The sequence below is a fragment of the Serinus canaria genome, chromosome 1 (assembly GCF_022539315.1).
Source record: "Serinus canaria isolate serCan28SL12 chromosome 1, serCan2020, whole genome shotgun sequence".
NCBI lineage: Eukaryota > Metazoa > Chordata > Aves > Passeriformes > Fringillidae > Serinus > Serinus canaria.
In genome coordinates, this window is record NC_066313.1 from 112,298,472 (window position 1) to 112,318,499 (window position 20,028).

Sequence of the window (20,028 nt, forward strand, 5' to 3'; positions counted from 1 at the left end):
AAAAAGTTCAGAAGCTTAGACAAGCTTTGACCAAAAAAGTTCATAATTTTAGGCAAGCTTCTACTAAAAAGTTCAGAATTTTTTACAAGTTCTGACTAAAATTTTCAGAATTTTATGACAAGCTTTAACTAAAAAATTCAGAATTTTAAACAAGATTTAATTAAAAAGTTCAGAATTTTAGACAAGCTTTGACCAAAAAGCTCAGAATTTTAGACAAGATTTAATTGAAAAGTTCAGAATTTTATGATAAGCTTTGAATAAAAAGCTCAGAATTTTATCACAAGATTTGTCCAAAAAGTTCAGAATTTTAGACAAGCTTTGACTAAAAAATTCTGATTTTTATTACAAGTTTTGACTCAAAAGCTCAGAACTTCAGACTGAGAAAACATTCTGTTGTTATTATTTTTATTATTAACCCAAGGCCTTGCCTGCACCAGGGAATTTCCTGAAATAGGTTTTCCAAACTAAAATAAAGTAACCACGTCAGTCAGCTCCTCTTCAGAGGGTGGAAGGAAACCTTGGAGAACACAGGGAGTAATATCAGCCCTCAAAGCTCCCCTGTGTAACCCTGGAGTAGCTCAGCTCCTCTTTTGGATTTACAGGAATATTTTGAGGCTTTGCTGAGCTTTGTGAGCAGCTGCTTCCTTCTCTTCTCCTCCTGCTCCTTAAAAGCTTTTCCAGGGATTTCTCTGGGAGGAGCTCTGCCTGCTATCAGTGTCTGTGGGTTCTTTCTTTAATATCAGATATTATTCAGAGCTATAAATGCTGTAGAGGTGTCCAGGTTCCCCAAATACACCAATTTATCTTGGTAATCATTTATTAATTGCCTTTTATTCTTGCCAATGCAAATTTTCCTTCATGAGAAATCTGCATAAAACCCATTGCTCCCAAAGATCAAACCCTCCTTTAATTCACACAAAATGATCAGCACAGGGCTCACCTTTCTGCAGAAGGTGAATGTGTCAAAGTTATTCCCAGGTAATGTCAGAGAGCTGAATAATTTCCCTGACTTCTTGGAAAACTTTTCTGATTCTGTGTTCTTCACCAAATATCAAAATTAAGCACCTCACATTAAAATTACTGCAAAAAGGAACCTGACTTCAGTTGAAGATTTCCACAAAAATGCCAATTAAAGCTGTGTGCTTGACTTGATTAGTACTAAAATGTAATATTCACATTCTTCCTACAAGGGATTGTATTTGCTCAACATTGCAGCTGCATCACCAAAGTTATATTTTCAATAATTCTGTAAAAAATTTGGTCTTGCAGGGCTTTACCCAGAGAATTAATTGAGAATAATTTGCACCTTCTGGGCTGTTACACTGCAGCAGTTTAGGCTCCAGTCCTGCACTAATATCCATGCTGGCAGGGGAATAAATCGATTTTCCTCACATGCAGATCTGATTGCAGGATCACAGATACCAACTCTCCAGTACAAACCTCCCTTCCAACTCTCAGGTTCAATCAGGACTAAACAAAACCGAGCTGCTGAAATTAAATACCTGCAGGTCAGCCTGAAATTTAGCAGGATATTTAATTACACTGCAGGTCACTTCAGAAGTTTGCCATTTTCCCTCAGGACCTGTGCTATTATTTAACAAATATTTGGGATTTTTAACATTCTTTGTTCTATGAATTGTCCTGATTTTGGCACAGAAATGTTCAGAGGGACATGGTTCAAATGTCCACACTTCAGGGGACTGTGCACATATTTTTTATTTGGAATAGGGCCCTGCTGATTTCTTCACAACTGCACAGACATCACAAGGTATTTAAACATGGCAGGGAGTAGGTTTAGACTGCAGGTGCCCAATTCACACTAAACAATCAGTGGTCAATAAATTAAATTATTTTTCCTTCTCTGGGAAGAAACTTTAATGTGAACTTTGACTTTTTTTTTCTAGGGCAGGATGTGGATGAGTTCTCCCAGGACATGCAAAAAGTGCATTTACAGAGTGTATTTAATAAAGAGCAAATCCTGATTCTGCAATAATTTCTGTAAATTCACATCCAGCAAAACAGCACCAGAAAGATAAATTGGATAAATATGTTCTATCCCATGGGATTTGCTAAAAAGAAAAAACCCCATTTCCCTGGGATTGCTGTCCCTGTCCTACCTTTGAACTTGTCTGGGTGTGGGAAGCCAGGTGTCTGCTGAGGAAGGCAGGAGCCTCCCCTGGAATGGAACATGCAAACCCCCTCCCTCCCAACTGCTATAAATCTGAAATTACAGATTTAATACAGAATAACAGTTCTTTATTAGGGAAGTGCCACTGTCATATTCTCTGAAAAATCCCTTGGCCAGGATTTCATCTCCTGGGAAGCTGAGAAGCCTCAGAGAAAAAGGAAAACCAAGATTATCTCATTTTTCTCTCCTGTGTTTGCTGCTTTGGAATGTGGCTGCAGATTGTTTATCCAGCAGGTGGGTGGTTAATTGGTTTCATGTGAATTGTTTTTAATTAATAACCAATCACAGCCAGCTGTGTCAGGGCTCTGGAGAGAGTCACGAGTTTTCATTATCATTCTTTGTAACCTTCAGTCTGTATCCTTTCTCTATTCTTTAGTATAGTTTAGTACAGCATTCTTTAATATAATACCATAAAATAATAAATGAGCCTGCTGAGAACGTGGAGTCAGATTCAAAATTTGAACCCTGAAAATACCATAGGGAAGAAAATAAAAAGATAAAATAAACAATGCAGTAAATCAAAACAACCCTGCCAGAGTCAGAGCACACCTGACACCTGTGGGTCAGAGCACACCTGACACCTGTGGGTGACAGCACACCTGACACCTGTGGGTCAGAGCACACCTGACACCCTGTGGGTCAGAGCACACCTGACACCTGTGGGTCAGAGCACACCTGACACCTGTCAGAGCACACCTGACACCTGTGGGTCAGACAGAGCACACCTGACACCTGTGGGTGACAGCACACCTGACACCTGTGGGTCAGAGCACACCTGACACCTGTGGGTCAGAGCACACCTGACACCCTGTGGGTCAGACAGAACACACCTGACACCTGTGGGTCAGGGTGCTGGCACAGTCCCATTGGAATTGTGGCTCAGCCCTCCTGCAGTGCCAGGGCTGGCTCTGCTGGAGCAGGGATCCTGCAGAAAGGTGTATTCTCCCTCTCAGATCCAGTGGGAGAGGCAGCTGCTGTTCCTCTGGGAATGCAGTGGAGAAGCTGTGCTGGTGTTCCAGAATCTCCAGAATCTATCCAGGCAGGAATGCTTGGCTCCTCCCTCTGGGCTCACATCTCCCAGTGGATGCTGCAGTTCTTATCAGCCATGCAGGGACATTCAGTGGCCTCTTATCAGCAGGTGTGTCCCCAGAGGGAGGAGTGGGTGTGGAGAAGATAAGGAAAACTGCCCAGTGAAAAGAAGATAACTGCCATGCAGATGGTGTGGAAACCCAGGGTACTGGGAATATTTCCCTGTCTCTGGTGTCTGGGAATATTTCTCTGTTTCTGGGAATATTTCCCTGTCTGCTCTGGGGTGCCCTGACCCCCAGGGCAGCACTGACTCTGACCCTCGTCCATGGAGAAAGTTTCCCAGACTTCAAGACAGACTGGAACCCCCAAAAGTGTGAAATAGATTCTAGAGAGCAGTGCAGGTGTGTGACTGGGTGAGAAATTGAGGGTTTGGGGTTTTTAGTGTGTTGTGGATGGGAGCAAGATGGAGGGCACAGGGTGTGGTCCTGGGTTCCTTCTTCACCTTCTTCTTCCTTCTTCTACATGGGATTGGGTGGCATTTTGTAATTGGGCAGAAAAGTCCCCATTGCAGCTCTGTGGGATCAGTTATTGGGGTAAAAGGGAAAATAATCCAGGTGTCAGTTCCTAATTGGATAGTTTAGTCTTAAAAGCCCTTGGAACAAGAGACTTGTGGCCATTTTGTGCCTTCTAATGCAAAGCTGCAGCAATCATGGTTCTGAGACTGTTTTACTGATAAGAAATAGTAAACACCTGAGTGTGAACATGAAACACCATCTGGAGTGCCTTCAATGCAGAGCCAGAGAAACCCACAGCTGGCACTGCCACACAAGATGGCAAACAGAACACATCCTGCTGGCAATCCAGGACAGAGCTCCTGGCATTCCTCTCCTTTGGGCACTCCCCTGCTCTCCCTGGGGTTGTTTCGGAGCTCCTGGGCAGGTCACACACGGGAGGGGCTCAGAGCCTCTCCTGGCTTTTGGAAAGTGGCAGGAAATCCTTCTGTGGTTTTAGAGACTTTCACAGAATATTTAAATCTTTAAAGGTTGGTTTCAGTAACTCAGATACAGAAAATTGGGACCATTTTACTAAGTTTTTAATTTAAACACTGCAGCCCTGAGAAAGTGAAAATTGCATTGATTGTGAGGCTGAATAATGTAATGTACAGCCCCAGAATAACCCAAAGGCTCTGAAACACACTGAAATTAGGCAAGGAATTGTTTCAAATGTTCCCTCCTGGCTCCCTGGGATGTGTTTGTTCTGCTGGAAATGCTGAATGCCCAGCTGGCCTCACCCATGTCCAGTAGAAGCCACAGGTTCTGCCCAACATTTGTGATGTTTTCTGGCCTTCTGCCATTCTCTTCTTGTCAGATTTTCACTCCTGTCATCTTTTCCCAGCCAGAAAATGTCAGCCTTGATTAAACCCCACAATTTCATTTAACACCACATTAAAACTTGCATTAGGTGGCACCTTCATGCTCAGAGTCTCTCAGCACTTGCCCTGTTCCAGCACCTCTAAATACCTCAAGATTTAAATTTTTATTTTATTTTATTTTATTTTATTTTATTTTATTTTATTTTTCTTTAACTCCAACCAAAACTGCCACAAGACAAAGCAAGTGCAGAATTTCAGCTTTGGGACCTTTCCTGCACCTCTGGTGGTTGTGAGATGAGGTCAGAGAGTTTTCAGAAGCCCTGGAGGTTTGTGCCAGCTCCTCCCTCAGGCAGGGACTGGTCACACATTTGAAGTCTGGAAAAATTAAATTCCACATGAATAAACCTATTAGGATGAAGTTTTTTTTGGAAAATCTCCACTTGCAACCTCCCAAGAGGATCATTAATTAAATTTACACCAGGAGACAACATCCTGCCATATAGAGAATGACAAGAATGAGTTGAAATTGAAATCTCAGAGTGACAAAGGAAAATTCAGATGTTGGATTCATTTCCACCTCTCCACTTCCAAACACATGGCACTAAAACACAGACAATTTAAGGTATTTCACAAGACATCCTAAAATAATTTCATTTATTTAAAATGTTATTTTATTTTATTTGAATTTTATTGATTTATTTTAATTTTTTTTAATTTAAAAAAATCTATTTATTTTTATTTACTAACGCTCCACCTTCCTCATGATTTAATCTGCAGCAAAAGCAAACAGAAGAGCACCCAGGATGATTTCACTGCTCTGTGATGACCCAAAGTTGCACTCAGCTGGTTAATAATTAAGAGAAGCCCCAAAGTGAGTTGGTGCAGCACCTCTGGCTCTCACCTGCAGGCAACTTTCAGTTCCCACTTCTGCTTTTTTACTTCAGTTCCCACTTATTTAAAACCCCCATTTATTTATGGGTTTTTTCCCTCATCTGAGGTGGAGCCAGAGTGACCTCAGCACCTCCATCCTTTACAGCAGGGAGGGGACAAAGCCTCCCCAGAGGAGCTGGGGTGGGTTCAGCACTCCAGAGGCAGGGCTGGCAGCAGGGGGGATTCTTGGCTCAGGTCTCTGTGCCAAAATCAATCCTTCCCTTGGGAATTCAACTGCTGCAACATTCCCACTCAGAGCTGCTTTCGTTTTCCATTCCTTAAAATGATGGCAGCAAAAAGCAGGTTTAAATTCCTGCTACAGGGGATTACACAAAACCTCTGCAATTTCAGATTCCTCTTAGATGAAAAATCCTAAAAATAATTGGCAGCAAAAAGCAACTTTTTGTTGCTGGTCCCTGGTACAGGGATTCCTCCAGAAAACCCCTACAATTTCAGATTCCTCTTGTAGGAAAAATCCTAAAAATAATCATCAGCAAAAAGCAACTTTTTATTCCCTGCTACAGAGGTGCCTCCACAAAACCCCTACAATTTCAGATTCCTCTTGTAGGGAAAATCCTAGAAAATAATATAATAAATAAATATAAATAAATAATTGGCAGCAACAAGCAACTTTTTGTTGCTGGTCCCTGGTACAGGGGTTCCTCCAGAAAACCCCTACAATTTCAGATTCCTCTTGTGTGAAAAATCCTAAAAATGATAACAGAAAAAAGCAGTTTTTTATTCCTTGGTACAAAGATGTCTCCACAAAACCTCTACAAATTCAGATTCCTCTTGTAGGAAAAATCCTAAAAATAATTTAATAAATAATAAATAAATAAATAAATAAAAATAATTGGCAGCAAAAAGCAACTTTTTGTTGCTGGTCTCTGGTACAGGGGTGCCTCCAGAAAACCTCTGCAATTTCAAATTCCTCTTGTAGGGAAAATCCTAAAAATGCAAAAAGCAGGTTTTTATTCCTGATACAGGGATGCCTCCACAAAAGCTCTGCAATTTCAGATTCCTCTTAGATGAAAAATCCTATAAAATGATGGCAGCAAAAAGCAGGTTTTATTCCCTGGCACAGAGATGTCTCCACAAAACATCTGCAATTTCAGATTCCTCTTGTAGGAAAAATCCTAAAAATGCAAAAAAGCAACTTTTTATTCCCTGGTACAGGGATGCCTCCACAAAACCTCTGCAATTTCAGATTCCTCTTGTAGGGAAAATCCTAGAAAATATATAATAATAAATATAAATAAATAATTGGCAGCAACAAGCAACTTTTTGTTGCTGGTCCCTGGTACAGGGGTGCCTCCAGAAAACCCCAATAATTTCAGATTCCTCTTGTGTGAAAAATCCTAATCATGATGGCAGAAAAAAGCAACTTTTTATTCCCTGGTACAGAGATGTCTCCACAAAACCTCTACAAATTCAGATTCCTCTTGTAGGAAAAATCCTAAAAATAATATAATAAATAATAAATAAATAAATAAAAATAATTGGCAGCAAAAAGCAACTTTTTGTTGGTGGTCCCTGGTACAGGGGTGCCTCCAGAAAACCCCTACAATTTCAGATTCCTCTTGTGTGAAAAATCCTAAAAATGCAAAAAGCAACTTTTTATTCCCTGGTACGGAGATGTCTCCACAAAACCTCTGCAATTTCAGATTCCTCTTGTAGGAAAAATCCTAATTAAAGTTGATTTTCTTACAGCAGCTTTGAATTCTGCTTCCAGGAGCTTTTAAGACAGGCTCTGAAGGACACAAATATCCAAGGGAAGCATATCCTGGCACGCCACAGAAATGTGTTTTTTCCAAAAGTGATACAGGATTAATTTGGATTAAGTGAAAAAGAATCACCGCAGGATTTGTTTCCCCCCTAAATTACATTTGTACAGGGAGAATGACAACAGAGCAGAACTGAGCAAAGGAATATTCCCAAGAGCAGCTTTCTGAGCTGCAGAGACAAAATCCAGGCAATTCCCTGAAACTTTTCCTATTGATTGCTATTTATCCCTATTTATTGCTATTTATTCCTATTGATTGCTATTTATTCCTATTGATTGTTATTTATTCCTATTGATTCCTATTGATTGCTGTTTATTCCTGTTGATTGCTATTTATTCCTTTATTCCTATTGATTGTTATTTATTCCTATTTATTGCTATTTATTCCTATTGATTGTTATTTATTCCTATTTATTCCTATTGATTGCTATTTATTCCTATTTATTGCTATTTATTCCTATTGATTGCTATTTATTCCTATTGATTGCTATTTATTCCTATTTATTGCTATTTATTTCTATTGATTGTTTTTATTCCTATTTATTGCTATTTATTCCTATTGGTTGCTATTTATTCCTATTGATTGCTATTTATTGTTTATTCCTATTGATTGTTATTGATTGTTATTTATTACTGTCTATTCCTATTGATTTCTATTTATTCCTACTGATTGCTATTTATCCCTATTTATTGTTATTTATTCCTATTGATTTCTATTTATTCCTATTTATTGTTATTTATTCCTATTGATTGTTATTTATTCCTATTTATTGCTATTTATTTCTATTGTTATTTATTCCTATTTATTGCTATTTATTCCTATTGATTATTTATTCCAATTTATTGCTATTTATTTCTATTGATTGTTATTTATTCCTATTGATTGCTATTATTCCTATTGATTATTATTCCATTTATTGCTATTTATTTCTATTGATTGTTATTTATTCCTATTGATTGCTATTTATTCCTATTGATTATTTATTCCTATTGATTGCTATTTATTCCTATTATTGTTATTTTCCTATTGATTGTTATTTATTCCTATTGATTGCTATTTATTCTATTGATTGTTATTTATTCCTATTGATTGCTATTTATTCCTATTGATTATTTATTCCAATTGATTGCTATTTATTTCTATTGATTGTTATTTATTCCTATTGATTGCTATTTATTCCTATTGATTATTTATTCCAATTTATTGCTATTTATTTCTATTGATTGTTATTTATTCCTATTTATTGCTATTTATTCCTATTGATGTATTTATTCCTATTGATGCTATTTATTCTATTGATTGTTATTTATTCCTATTGATTGCTATTTATTCCTATTGATTATTTATTGCTATTGATTGTTATTTATTCCTATTGATTGCTATTTATTCCTATTGATTATTTATTGCTATTGATTGTTATTTATTCCTATTGATTGCTATTTATTCCTATTGATTGCTATTTATTCCTATTGATTATTTATTCCTAATGATTATTATTTATTCCTATTGATTGTTATTTATTCCTATTGATTGCTATTTGTTCCTTTTTAGTGTTATTTACTCTGCACTGCCTTCACCTCCCAGCTGCCTTTCACCCCAGCCCAGCATCAACACAAGTGACTTGGGCAGCCCCTCTGGAAGGGAAGTGGAGGAACAGAACTGAATCCTTCCCAAACTTTCTCCTCAGGGAAGGAGGAGGTTCCTGAATGGAGAGATCCAAACCCCCCATCCATCCCAGCTGGGTGAAAGCTGCCTGGGAATCCAGCAGCACTCAGCAAGCAGGACTCCTAAAATTAAACATTTCACCAACTCAGGCCCACAAGGAAAAAATATATTTACACAAAATCAAGTACTTTGTTTATAAGAAACATTTTATGATTTCCACCCACAAATGAAATTGAAGTTCAGAGAAACTTGTTGCATTTTTAATGTTGATAGACCCCAGGATGAAGATTTAATATTCATTTTAGAGCTTTTTATTTTATATCAGGGGGTCTGGGGTTCTCCTTGCTCCTGTTCTCCCCCTGCCCAGCCACAGGGGGTTTGAGGTGATCCAGTGGAGCTGACAGAATTCCTTATGGAATATGGAACTATGAAATAATTTTGGGATGCTCTGGACAATGCTTTAGGGAACAGCAAAAGTTTATCTGCTTAATTCAAGGGAAATCATGGAATGGTTTGGGTTGGGAGGGACCTTAAAGCTCATCCATGGCAGGGACACCTCCCACTGTGCCAGGCTGCTCCAACCTGGCCTTGGGCACTGCCAGGGATCCAGGGATGGAATTCCATCCCAGCCCTGCCCACCCTGCCAGGGAACAATTCCTCACTGCCAAGATCCCAGCCAGCCCTGCCCTCTGGCACTGGGAGCCATTCCCTGGCTGCTGTCCCTGCATCCCCTGGGAATTGTCTCTCTCCAGCTTTCCTGGGGCTCCTCCAGGCCCTGCAAGGCCACCCTGAGCTCAGCCCAAAGCTTCTCCTGTGCAGGTGAGCAATGCCAGCTGTGCCAGCCTTTCCTGCCAGCAGAGCTGCTCCAGCCCTTGGAGCATCCTCACAGTCCATGTTTCATCATCCTTCCCTTTCCTGCCAAGATGAAAGGAGAGAGAAACACAAACTTGGCAGCCCCAGCTCTGCTCTCCCCTTTGGCACAGCCCCATTCCATGGAAGCCAGGAACCTCCATGATTTCATGGTGACCCCTTCCCTTCCCTTCCCTTCCCTTCCCTTCCCTTCCCTTCCCTTCCCTTCCCTTCCCTTCCCTTCCCTTCCCTTCCCTTCCCTTCCCTTCCCTTCCCTTCCCTTCCCTTCCTTCCTTCCCTTCCCTTCCCTTCCCTTCCCCCACTTCCCTTCCCTTCCCTTCCCTCCCTTCCTTCCCTTCCCTTCCCTTCCCTTCCCTCCCTTCCCTCCCTTCACCTTCCCTTCCCTCCCTTCCCTTCCCTTCCTTCCCTTCCCTTCCCTTCCCCCCTTCCCTTCCCTTCCCTTCCCTTCCCAAACCTCCCTTCCCAAACCTTCCCTTCCCCTTCCCAACCTTCCCTTCCCTTCCCAAACCTTCCCTTCCCAAACCTTCCCAAACCTTCCCAAACCTTCCCAAACCTTCCCAAACCTTCCCAAACCTTCCCAAACCTTCCCTTCCCAAACCTTCCCTTCCCAAACCTTCCCTTCCCAACAGGATAATTCCTGCAGGACAGCCCAGCCAGGTGCCTTTAAATCAAATTTAATTCAAAACTGAATTTCCATCCCTGGCTTTATTCCAGCAGGGACAGGGCAGTGAACTGAACTCTACCAGCTGTGCCACCAGGAAGGTGAAAATAAGGGAAAATTTGGGGTTTTTTTGCCTTTTATTCCCTCAGTTTCCCCTCAGTCTCTGAGCAGGTTGGATCCTGATACCCAGGGATGGTTTCTAAAGAAAGGCACTGCTGCTCAACCATGGGGGGGATTTTTTTCCTCAACACCTGAAGCAAAATTTAAATAAATAAATAATCTCCATTAAAAACCTCCTCTCCTCTGTGCAGAGCTGAGCATCTTCTTAATCAGCGACAGCAAGACCTGTGGATGCCCAGCTCCCCAAAATCCACATTTTAGCCCCCAAACCCCACTCTTGCCTGGTCTGATTCTGCCCCCCAGGTGAAGGCAAGGTCCCCACGGTGTCCCTGAGGCAGCAGTGACAGAAAAGATCTGAGTTCCACCCTGCAAGTTTGCACATTGAACAAACAATGCAGATTCCTCTTGTGTGAAAAGTGACAATTAAAGTTCATTTTCATACAGCTCCCCCCAATTGTGGGGTCTGCAGAGAAATCAGATCCATCCCACCCCTGCCCAGGGTTTCCATCCTGTCACTTGTGCTGTCTCAGGGCATTTCCCAGGAGTTTCCCTTGATCCTGAAGGGATTTGGGCACCCTTGGCAAGGCACTGAATTCATCCTTCCACCAGATGGTCCCAAACTCGGTGCCAGCTGGAATTCCAGATGGAATTGCTCTCCCAGGAAGCAAAAAGGGTGGAAAACACACAGGAAAAAAAAGATTCAGTCAATATTTCAGTGTCTGAATGGGATTAGAGGAGTGGCAAAGGGTAAACACATCTCTGTGGCTGCTGTCACCAAATCATGATTTAATGGAAATTAAATCATTAATTGAAATTAATAAAGGGACAGGGTAGGGGAACAACAGCAAATCAAACACCAAAACTTCACAAATTAATTTAAACTGGTTATCAAATTGTGATTTAATGGAAATTAAATCATTAGTTGAAATTAATAAAGGGACAGGGTAGGGGAACAACAGCAAACTAAACCCCAAAACTTCACAAATAACTTTAAACTGGTCATCAAATCATGATTTAGTAGAAATTTAATCATTAATTGAAATTAATCAAAGGGCAGGATCGTGGCAGGGTTGGGAAACAACAGCAAATCAAACCCCAAAACATCATTAATAACTTAACACTGGTTATGAAATAATGATTAATGGACATTAATGAATTAATTATTATTAATAAAAGGGCAGAATTGTGGCAGGTTTGGGAAAAAACAGCAAATCAAACCCCAAAACTTCATTAATAACTTAAAACTACCACACAAATAAATTCTAATTTAGACCCAAATTCATTTTTATTCAGTGCCAGTACAGTTAAATTCAGGGTTTCAGAGTGAAATGTTGAAAAGTTTTTTTTCCTTCCACAAGGAGGAGTTTTAATCCTGCCTGGAATAAGGAACAAGGAGATTTCTCCTCCAAATTCAGGCAGAAAACCCAACCAACCACAGATTTATATTCACACCAAAGTGATTTTTACCAGGTTTTAAAACATTCCAGAGCAGCTTTTGATCATTTTGACAGATTCCTAAAGAACTGGCTTAAGATTTTCCAGGCAAATTCTCCAACATTTCTTATCTTTTAATGGAATAATAACATTTTAAACTCAATTCTCTGCTGAAGTTGGGCACAGGATTAATAAATCACGAGGTTCTACTGACTGGGTTTTAAACTAGACCTAAATAACATTGAGTCCTGGAGAGAAAACTGAATTTGTGACACTTGGGAGGAGGAAAATAAAGCAGAAAAAATTGAAATTCACTGTTTATAAAACACCTGAACCACTTAACCCTGGGTTTCAGCAGCATGGACCTGGCAGTTCCTCTCCTCCAGCTGTTCCCTGGAACTTTGCTGTCAGTATTTTCTTAAAAATAAGTGGAAAAAATTAATTCCAAGACTTGTTCCAGCAAATCTTTTCAACCCACCTCTATTATTTTTGGTAACTCGTTAAATCTGATATTTTGGGGAGTGGGGGAGATCAAGAGATTTGGCTGAATAAAGAATTGGGTGAAGGGAAATGGAGCATTTATCACCTGAGGCCAGGAGAAACCTCCCAGAACCACAGGAAAATGGTGAGGAGGGAAAAATCAGCCACATTTTATTAATATTTCCAAAGAAGAATTGATTCCAATAATATCCTTACAAGGCAAACACTTCCAGTTAATCATTCAAAAAGATCCTCAGGGCTTTGACTGGCACAGCACATCCTCTCTCCCTGAATTCAAGGAGAAATTGAATTAAACTCTGCTAAAAATTGCTTTTTTTTGGTTCCCCTCTCAGAGGGGAATCCCAAGCAGAAAGCTGCAAGTAACAAAACCCTTTTTTTAATTTTTAAAGAATAACCAGATAAATTATTGGGGCATCATTCTCAGAGCAAGGTCCATCACAATAAAATAATATTGTTATTATTATGATGATGCACCTTAATGCAGGTGTGATGTAATAAGAATAATAATAATGTGTCATAATAATAATAACAATATAAAATTTGGGGTTTATTTAAAGGTCATTAAGGTGCATCGTCATCATCATCATAACGATAATAAATTTAATTAGAAATTAAAGGGGAAAAAAGCTAAAAGAGTTTTTATTTTTTAGCTTGGAGAGGTTTTAATTAATAAAACTGTGTAAATTTTATGAATCCTTTGTGCAAAGAGATTAAAATCTCTTCATCTCTCATTAATTTGAAAATCTCTTCAATTAAAATCTGCTGTTCAGATGCCTTTTCCAGGGAGGAAGAACATCCTGTTGACTTCACTGATGGGAATGTCCCTCAGGGCTGGAATTGCCTCCTCCTGGAATTTCTTCTGCTGCTGCTTTTTGGCAAAGTTATCTGCAAGAGATAAAGGGAACTTTTCATGGCTGGCAGGTCCTTTTCCTCCCAGTGTTGTGACATTTTGGAATGTGACATACAAATGGTGCTGCTCTGAAGGGGGGAACACCACCAGGACTTGCAAAGAAATCAAATATTTGAGTTAAAAAATGGCTTAAAGGGTTAAAATTTGGGTTTTGTTTAAAGGGTTAAAATTTGGGTTTTATTAAGGTCAAATTTGGGTTTATTTACAGGATTAAATTTGGGGTTTCTTTAAAGGCAAGACAAAATAAAGTGGGGGAAGGAAAAGCAATTTGGGTTTTATTTAAAGGATCAAAATTTGGGTTTAAGGATTAAATGGGTTTCTTAAGGCAAAAAGTTTGGGTTTTACTTAAAGGCTCAAAATTTGGGTTTTATTTAAAGGTAAAATTTGGGTTTTATTTAAAGGATCAAAATTTGGGGTTTATTTAAAGGATTAAAAATTGGGGTTTATTTAAAGGATTAAAATTTGGGTTTAAAGGATTAAAATTGGGGTTTTATTTAAAGGATTAAAATTTGGGGTTTATTTAAAGGTTTAAAATTTGGGTTTTATTTAAAGGATTAAAATTTGGCATTTATTTAAAGGCTCAAAATTCGGTTTTACTTAAAGGCTCAAAATCTGGGGTTTATTTAAAGGCTCAAACTTTGGCGTTTATTTAAAGGGTTAAAATTTGGGGTTTATTTAAAGGCTCAAAATTTTGGTTTTACTTCAAGGCTCAAAATTTGGGTTTTATTTAAAGGCTCAAAATTTGGGTTTAATTTAAAGGCTCAAAATTTGGATTTTATTCTCTACAGATTTCCAGAATTCTCAGTGAAAGGATCAAACTTTTCAAAAAGCTTTTAAAAAACCATTACCTGTGATGGTGTGAGTGGAGCTGAGTGGAGCTGTGCTCATCATGTTAATCCCAAAAAGCAAAACATAGCCAATTCCCACAGCCACCAGGAGATAAACTGGCAGAGCAACTGCCCAGTACCTGAGAAAAAAGGATTTGAAATTTCACATTGAGCAACAAATGCTGGATCATAAATCAGTTTTAATGTTGGTGTTGTAGCTGTGATGGATTTGTCCAAGAGGAAAAGAAACAACCTCTGGTTATGGATCCTGACTCCACTGGAGCTGCTGCCAAACCAGCAGATTAATTCCTTTAAAAAGGTGTTTATTTTTTAATTGTGGCCTAAAGTTGGTTGTATTTCCACCAGCAAACTTCCTAAAAGCAAAATATTTCTCCTAAACCATCCCAATATTATTTATTTCCTGGCACCACCAAACACTTTCACCATGGTTACATAAAAAATGCCTCAGAAACCTGACAGCCCTTTGTCATCAGGGAAAAATGGATTTAATGGGAGGCCATTATTTAAAAATAAAGGGGTTTTTATTTGAAAATAATTAAGATGAAGGAGTTTGATTGGCTGAACTTACTTTTGAGGCCAGTATGTCAGTCCCAGGGAGAAGAGCCAGGTCTCAGGAACATAAGCCCAGATGAGGTACAAAACTGCACAAAAATATTAAAAAGTCAAAAAATTAAAAGTGGTTTAGGCTTCCTAAATTTTGCTTTTATTTAAACCAAGATGCCTCTCCCAAAAGATTGCAGAATTTCCCTCTCAGACACAAACCCTGCCCAGTCCCTGGCATCAGTTTTGTGTTTGCTTCAACAATTAATTTCTGATTTCCTCTGAAGGCAGACGAGAATTGATTCCAATTTAAACTGCAGAACCGTAAAGAAAAAAACAACAAAACCACCCCCAAAAACGCCTCAATAAAAAGAAGCCAAAGGAATCTGAACAGAAACAAAATTAAAGCAGAAAACGATCTCACAGAGGACAGGAAGGAAACCGGGGGGAATCGCAGCGTTTGGATGGAACTGAAATGAAAAATTATTGAAAACTCTTCCTGATTCTTCCTGGGAGAGGAGCTGAGCTCAACTCCCCGAGGGTGCCCAAGCCCCGCAGCGGGGTCCTGCACCCAAGGGTATTTGCAGCACCTTTTTTCGGGTTGGAAAAGGGATTTTTACCCTCCCAAACCTGGGATCCCCAGGGACATGAGGAACCCATCACACCGGCGCAGAAAAGATGATGGATCCCAAAATATTTTCCACTGCCGTAGGCCAGATTGACTTAATTTTTATTTATTTATTTATTTTCAGTATTTTGGTGGAGAAGGTAACACCACAACTACCTGCAGGGCTCGGTGAATGTGAAAATGTGCGTGAGTAAAAAACGGGTTAAAACGGGGTGACGGATGCGGTGTGGGATACTCACTGAAGCCAAACCACGAGCCCAAAAAAAGCGCAAATCCATAAATTGCCCTTTCTGGCAGCGGGGCCGGAGAGTTCTCGACCATGCCGGGCTCTTCCCTTTAACTTCGCGGGGAGGGCGGAGATTTCCTGGGGAGCTCCGTGGGGGGGACCCGCGGCTGCGGGGGCCGCACCCTTCCCTCCCTCCCTCCCTGGGACAGCAGGAGGAGGAGGAGGAGGAGGAGGAGGAGGAGGGGAGGAGGGATGGAGGGAGGGAGGGAGGAAGGGAGGAAGGCGCTCCCTACCGCCGCTCCCGCATCCGCCTTCCCGCCGCCTGCATCCGGCCACGCGCGCAGGCGCACGGCCCGCGGATTGGCCGCGGCCCGTGACGTCAGAGGGCGGACGGCCAATGGGCGGTGCGTCCGGCGGGCGGGGTGCGCTGGGGCGGCGGGAGCGGCGGCGGCGACAGCGGCAGCGACAGCAGCGACATCGGGATCGGGATCGGGATCGGAGCGGTGCGTGCGCAATGCGGGGATGGGTACAGAGAGGGAGGGAGCGGTGTTTGCTCGGCCGCCTTCCCCCGTGCCTCGGCCAGCCCGGAACCGCCGCTCGCTGTCCGGTTTGTGCCCGGCACCGTGACGGGCGCTCCCGGCCCGGCCGAGGCGGAGCGCGGTGCCGTGCGCCTCTCCGGGCTCGGGGAGTCCGGGCCGGCGGCATAAGACACGTGAGCGGCCAGCCCGGGCCGTGCCGGGATCGGATGGCGGCGGAGGGGTGCGAGCCCGGGAGCTGCCGGGACGGGACGGGGTGTTCGGCATCCCGGGGTGCAGCCGCGATTCCCGGGGGGCGCAGCCGCGATTCCCGGGAGCCGCGATCCCTGGGGTTCAGCCGCCATCCCCGGGGGGTTCAGCCGCCATCCCCGGGGGGTTCAGCCGCGATTCCCGGGGGGTTCAGCCGCGATTCCCGGGGTGCAGCCGCCATCCCCGGGGGGTTCAGCCGCCATCCCGGGGGGTTCAGCCGCGATTCCCGGGGTGTTCAGCCGCGATTCCCGGGGGGGTGCAGCCGCGATTCCCGGGGTGCAGCCGCGATTCCTGGGGTGCAGCCGCGATCCCCGGGGGGCTCAACCGCGATTCCCGGGGGGCTTCAGCCGCGATCCCCGGGGGGTTCAGCCGCGATTCCCGGGGGGCGCAGGCCGCGATTCCCGGGGGGCGCAGCCGCGATTCCCGGGGGGCGCAGCCGCGATTCCCGGGGGGCTCAGCCGCGATTCCCGGGGTTCAGCCGCGATTCCCGGGCTGCTGCTCCTCGGCCCGGCAGGGATAACGTGCCCCGGTTCCTGTCGCGGTGTAGATCAGAGTTAGTCGCTGTCCCAAGCTTCCGGCCGGGCTTAGCATGGCTGTGCTCAGCATTAAGCTCTGCTTAAATGCCGCGCGGTTTTCCCAAGAGCCAGCCAAGTGAGGTTTAGCGGTGAGATGCTGGGAAGTGTTGGCAGCTCCGGGTGTTCGCGTTTCTCACCCTCCCTTTCTCCCAGGGTGATGTGCCATGGCTGATCCTTCCTCCAAATCCGACCTTGTTGCAGCTTTGGCTCTCTTTGCTGGGGATCCAACCTACTTTCAGCTGGTAAGTTGGTTTGGAGCTCGATGGGAAACTGTCACCCTGATTTTTGAAGTTTTTCTAAGCTTTCTGATGTTGACATTAATGTAGAGAACTTTCTCACACGTTTTCTGTAAATAACACATTGTTTTGCGTTCTTTTATGGAGAAGGAGAAGTTTGATGGGCTGTTGGTTTGTCCAGTGTCATTGGAGAGGTGGCACTGTCACCCTCCAATCCACTGCCACTTTTGGAAATCTGTAAATGTTGGAGTCAGAAATTCAAAGTGCTTTTTTACCTTGGGAGAGCTGTGTATTATTTCATGTCCTATAGTGACAGGAAACTTGCAGGATGTTCCAGGGGGGTTTTTACCCAAATCTGGCCCTGGCACAGGGTGCCCAGAGCAACTGGGGCTGCCCCTGGATCCCTGGCAGTGCCCAAGGCCAGGTTGGACATTGGGGTTGGGAGCAGCCTGGCACAGTGGGAGGTGTCCCTGCCATGGCAGGGGTGGGAGGGGTTGATATTTAAATTCCCCTCCAACCAAAATCATTCTGGGATTCCCTGCTCCGATCTCCAGAGTCACTCCCAGTGCTGATGCACTCAGGCTGCTGTCCAGGTACCTCCCACTGGCCGTGATTCCCTTACAAAAACCCCAGAACTGGGACAGAGCCAGAGCCTCTGTCCCCTGTGAGGAGCAGGGGACACTGCTGAGTGCAGCTCCTGTCACACAACCTGCCCAACCTGTCGGTCCTGTGGCCATTCCTGGGCTGCTGCAGCTCAGCCTGACACTTCAGTGCCTGTCCCTGCAGGGCAAACAGCCCCGGGCCCCTGGGATTGCAGCTCTTCCTTCCTGGGATTGCAGCCCCGGGCCCCTGGGATTGCAGCCCTGGGCCCCTGGGATTGCAGCCTGGCCCTGATGCAGCCCGGTCCTGGGATTTCACCCGTGTCCTGGATTGCGCCCGGGCTCCTGGGATTGCCCTGGTCCTGGGATTTCATCTCTGTGTTCCTGGGATTGTCAGTCTCTGGTTGGGATTCATCTCTGGACTGTGGATACAGCTCTGGGCTCCTGGGATTTCAGCCCATATTTCCTGGGATTGCAGCTCCTCCTTCCTGGGATTTCATCTTTGGGCTCCTGGGATTGCAGCTCTGTGTTCCTGGGATTTCAGCTCCTCCTTCTTGGGATTTCAGCTCTTCCTTCCTGGGATTACAGCTCTGGGCTCCTGGGATTTCAGCTCTGGGCTCCTGAGATTTCAGCTCTTGGCCTGTGGGATTTCAGCTCTGGGCTCCTGGGATTTCAGCTTTCCCTCTCTGGGATTTCAGCTCTTAGCCTTTGGAACTTTTGCTCTGGCTTCCTGGGATTTCAGCTCTTGCTTCCTGAGATTTCGGCCCTTGCTTCCTGGGATTTCAGCCCTTGCTTCCTGGGATTTCAGCCCTTGCTTCCTGGGATTTCAGCTCTTGATTCCTGGGATTTCAGCTCTGGTTTCCTGGATTTCAGCTCTGGCTTCCTGGGATTCCAGCTCTTTTAATGATTATTATTTTTCTCCTTCCTCCTCTGAAGGGTTTGATGTGAATTTTTATTGCCTGTGCTTCCATTCAGGATTTATTTCCACCATGAAGAACTTTTGGGGTGTTTGCTGCTGCCCAGACAAAGCTCTTTAAGGGCTCTCAGTTGCCTTTCAAGATGAGCTGATTTTTAAATCACACTTGATTTTTTTTTCTCCTCATTGTTCCTGTGTGTCCTGACCTATGAAATCTGAATTTTCTAACTCCTGCATTTCTGTGAAATCCAATGCAGCATTTCCTGCAGAGTGTTCATTAAATCATTTATGGTGTTTGCTAAAATAACAGACTTTGTGGGGATCTATAAATCACCATAAATCATTTCTTCTTCAGCTTGAGGTGCTCAGATGGGGCTTAAACCCCTTAAAAGTAACATGAAAAACTGAATCAGCTCCCTTTATTTTGCTGTAGATGATTTTATTTAAATACACTTTCACTGTCAAAATGTAATTTTTGATTTTTTTAAAAAACCTGTGTCACCTTCTTAAACCTTTGAGTTTAGTCAGGTCCTCTTGAACATGATTTTGCTGCCTGATTTTTTGAGTTATTCATTCCTAGAATCCTCTTCCAGTGTGATTGAAATATTGTTTAAATGAGTAAAGCTTTTCCTGTCCATTCATAGCCTTTAACCTATGGCCATTTTTTAGTGGGGATGCAGGTAAATATTCTTTTTTTCCTCCAAACAAAATGCTTTTTTTTGCTCCTGGCTTGGCTTTCTTTGTTTCTATTGGCTGTGCAATGTAATAAATGAAAAATATGTAAATATTGTGCATATAAATATGTAAATAATGTGTTTTTCTTTAGGATCATGGAACCTTTGGACAGGCAGTGCCTAAACCTAAAACAGGTATGGAAATTAAACCAACATTCTTCCATTTCTTGGATCTTTGGATCCAAGAAATTTTATTTTTATTTTATTTTTTCCTTTTTATTTTATTTTTCCTTTTTATTTTATTTTTCCTTTTTATTTTATTTTTCCTTTTTATTTTATTTTTCCTTTTTATTTTATTTTCCTTTTTATTTTATTTTTCCTTTTTATTTTACTTTTCCTTTTTTATTTTATTTTTATTTTATTTTTATTTTTCTTTTTTTATTTTATTTTTATTTTATTTTATTTTTCCTTTTTTTGCCTGAAAATGGATTCATGATTATTTTTTAGCAGAAGCTTTGTTATATTCTGTTACCTGGA

The 20,028-nt window shown here is 42.5% G+C and overlaps 1 protein-coding gene and 1 long non-coding RNA gene across 2 annotated transcripts; one reads left to right on the top strand and one right to left on the bottom strand.

Moving 5' to 3' along the window:
- Positions 1–13,294: 13,294 nt before the first annotated feature.
- Positions 13,295–15,978, bottom strand: PIGP (phosphatidylinositol glycan anchor biosynthesis class P). The gene is made up of 4 exons (XM_009089558.4): positions 15,720–15,978; positions 14,881–14,953; positions 14,313–14,431; positions 13,295–13,439 (listed from the first exon to the last, which is right to left on the bottom strand). The coding sequence occupies exons 1-4, from the start codon at positions 15,799–15,801 to the stop codon at positions 13,321–13,323; spliced, it is 393 nt and encodes a 130-aa protein (XP_009087806.1). The 5' UTR covers positions 15,802–15,978; the 3' UTR covers positions 13,295–13,320.
- A 131-nt stretch (positions 15,979–16,109) lies between these two features.
- LOC127060137 (uncharacterized) lies at positions 16,110–19,701 on the top strand. Its single transcript, XR_007778788.1, has 3 exons — positions 16,110–16,209; positions 17,220–17,308; positions 19,644–19,701. It is a non-coding gene; the product is annotated as an uncharacterized LOC127060137 (long non-coding RNA).
- The last annotated feature ends 327 nt before the right edge of the window (positions 19,702–20,028 follow it).

Coding starts and splice junctions, on each gene's coding strand:
- PIGP (XM_009089558.4), bottom strand. CDS start 15,801: ATGGTCGAGAACTCTCCGGCCCCGCTGCCAGAAAGGGCAATTTATGGA. Junction 14,954..15,719: donor GGGCTCGTGGTTTGGCTTCA/GTGAGTATCCCA, acceptor ATTTTTGTGCAG/TTTTGTACCTCATCTGGGCT. Junction 14,432..14,880: donor CTGACATACTGGCCTCAAAA/GTAAGTTCAGCC, acceptor CTTTTTTCTCAG/GTACTGGGCAGTTGCTCTGC.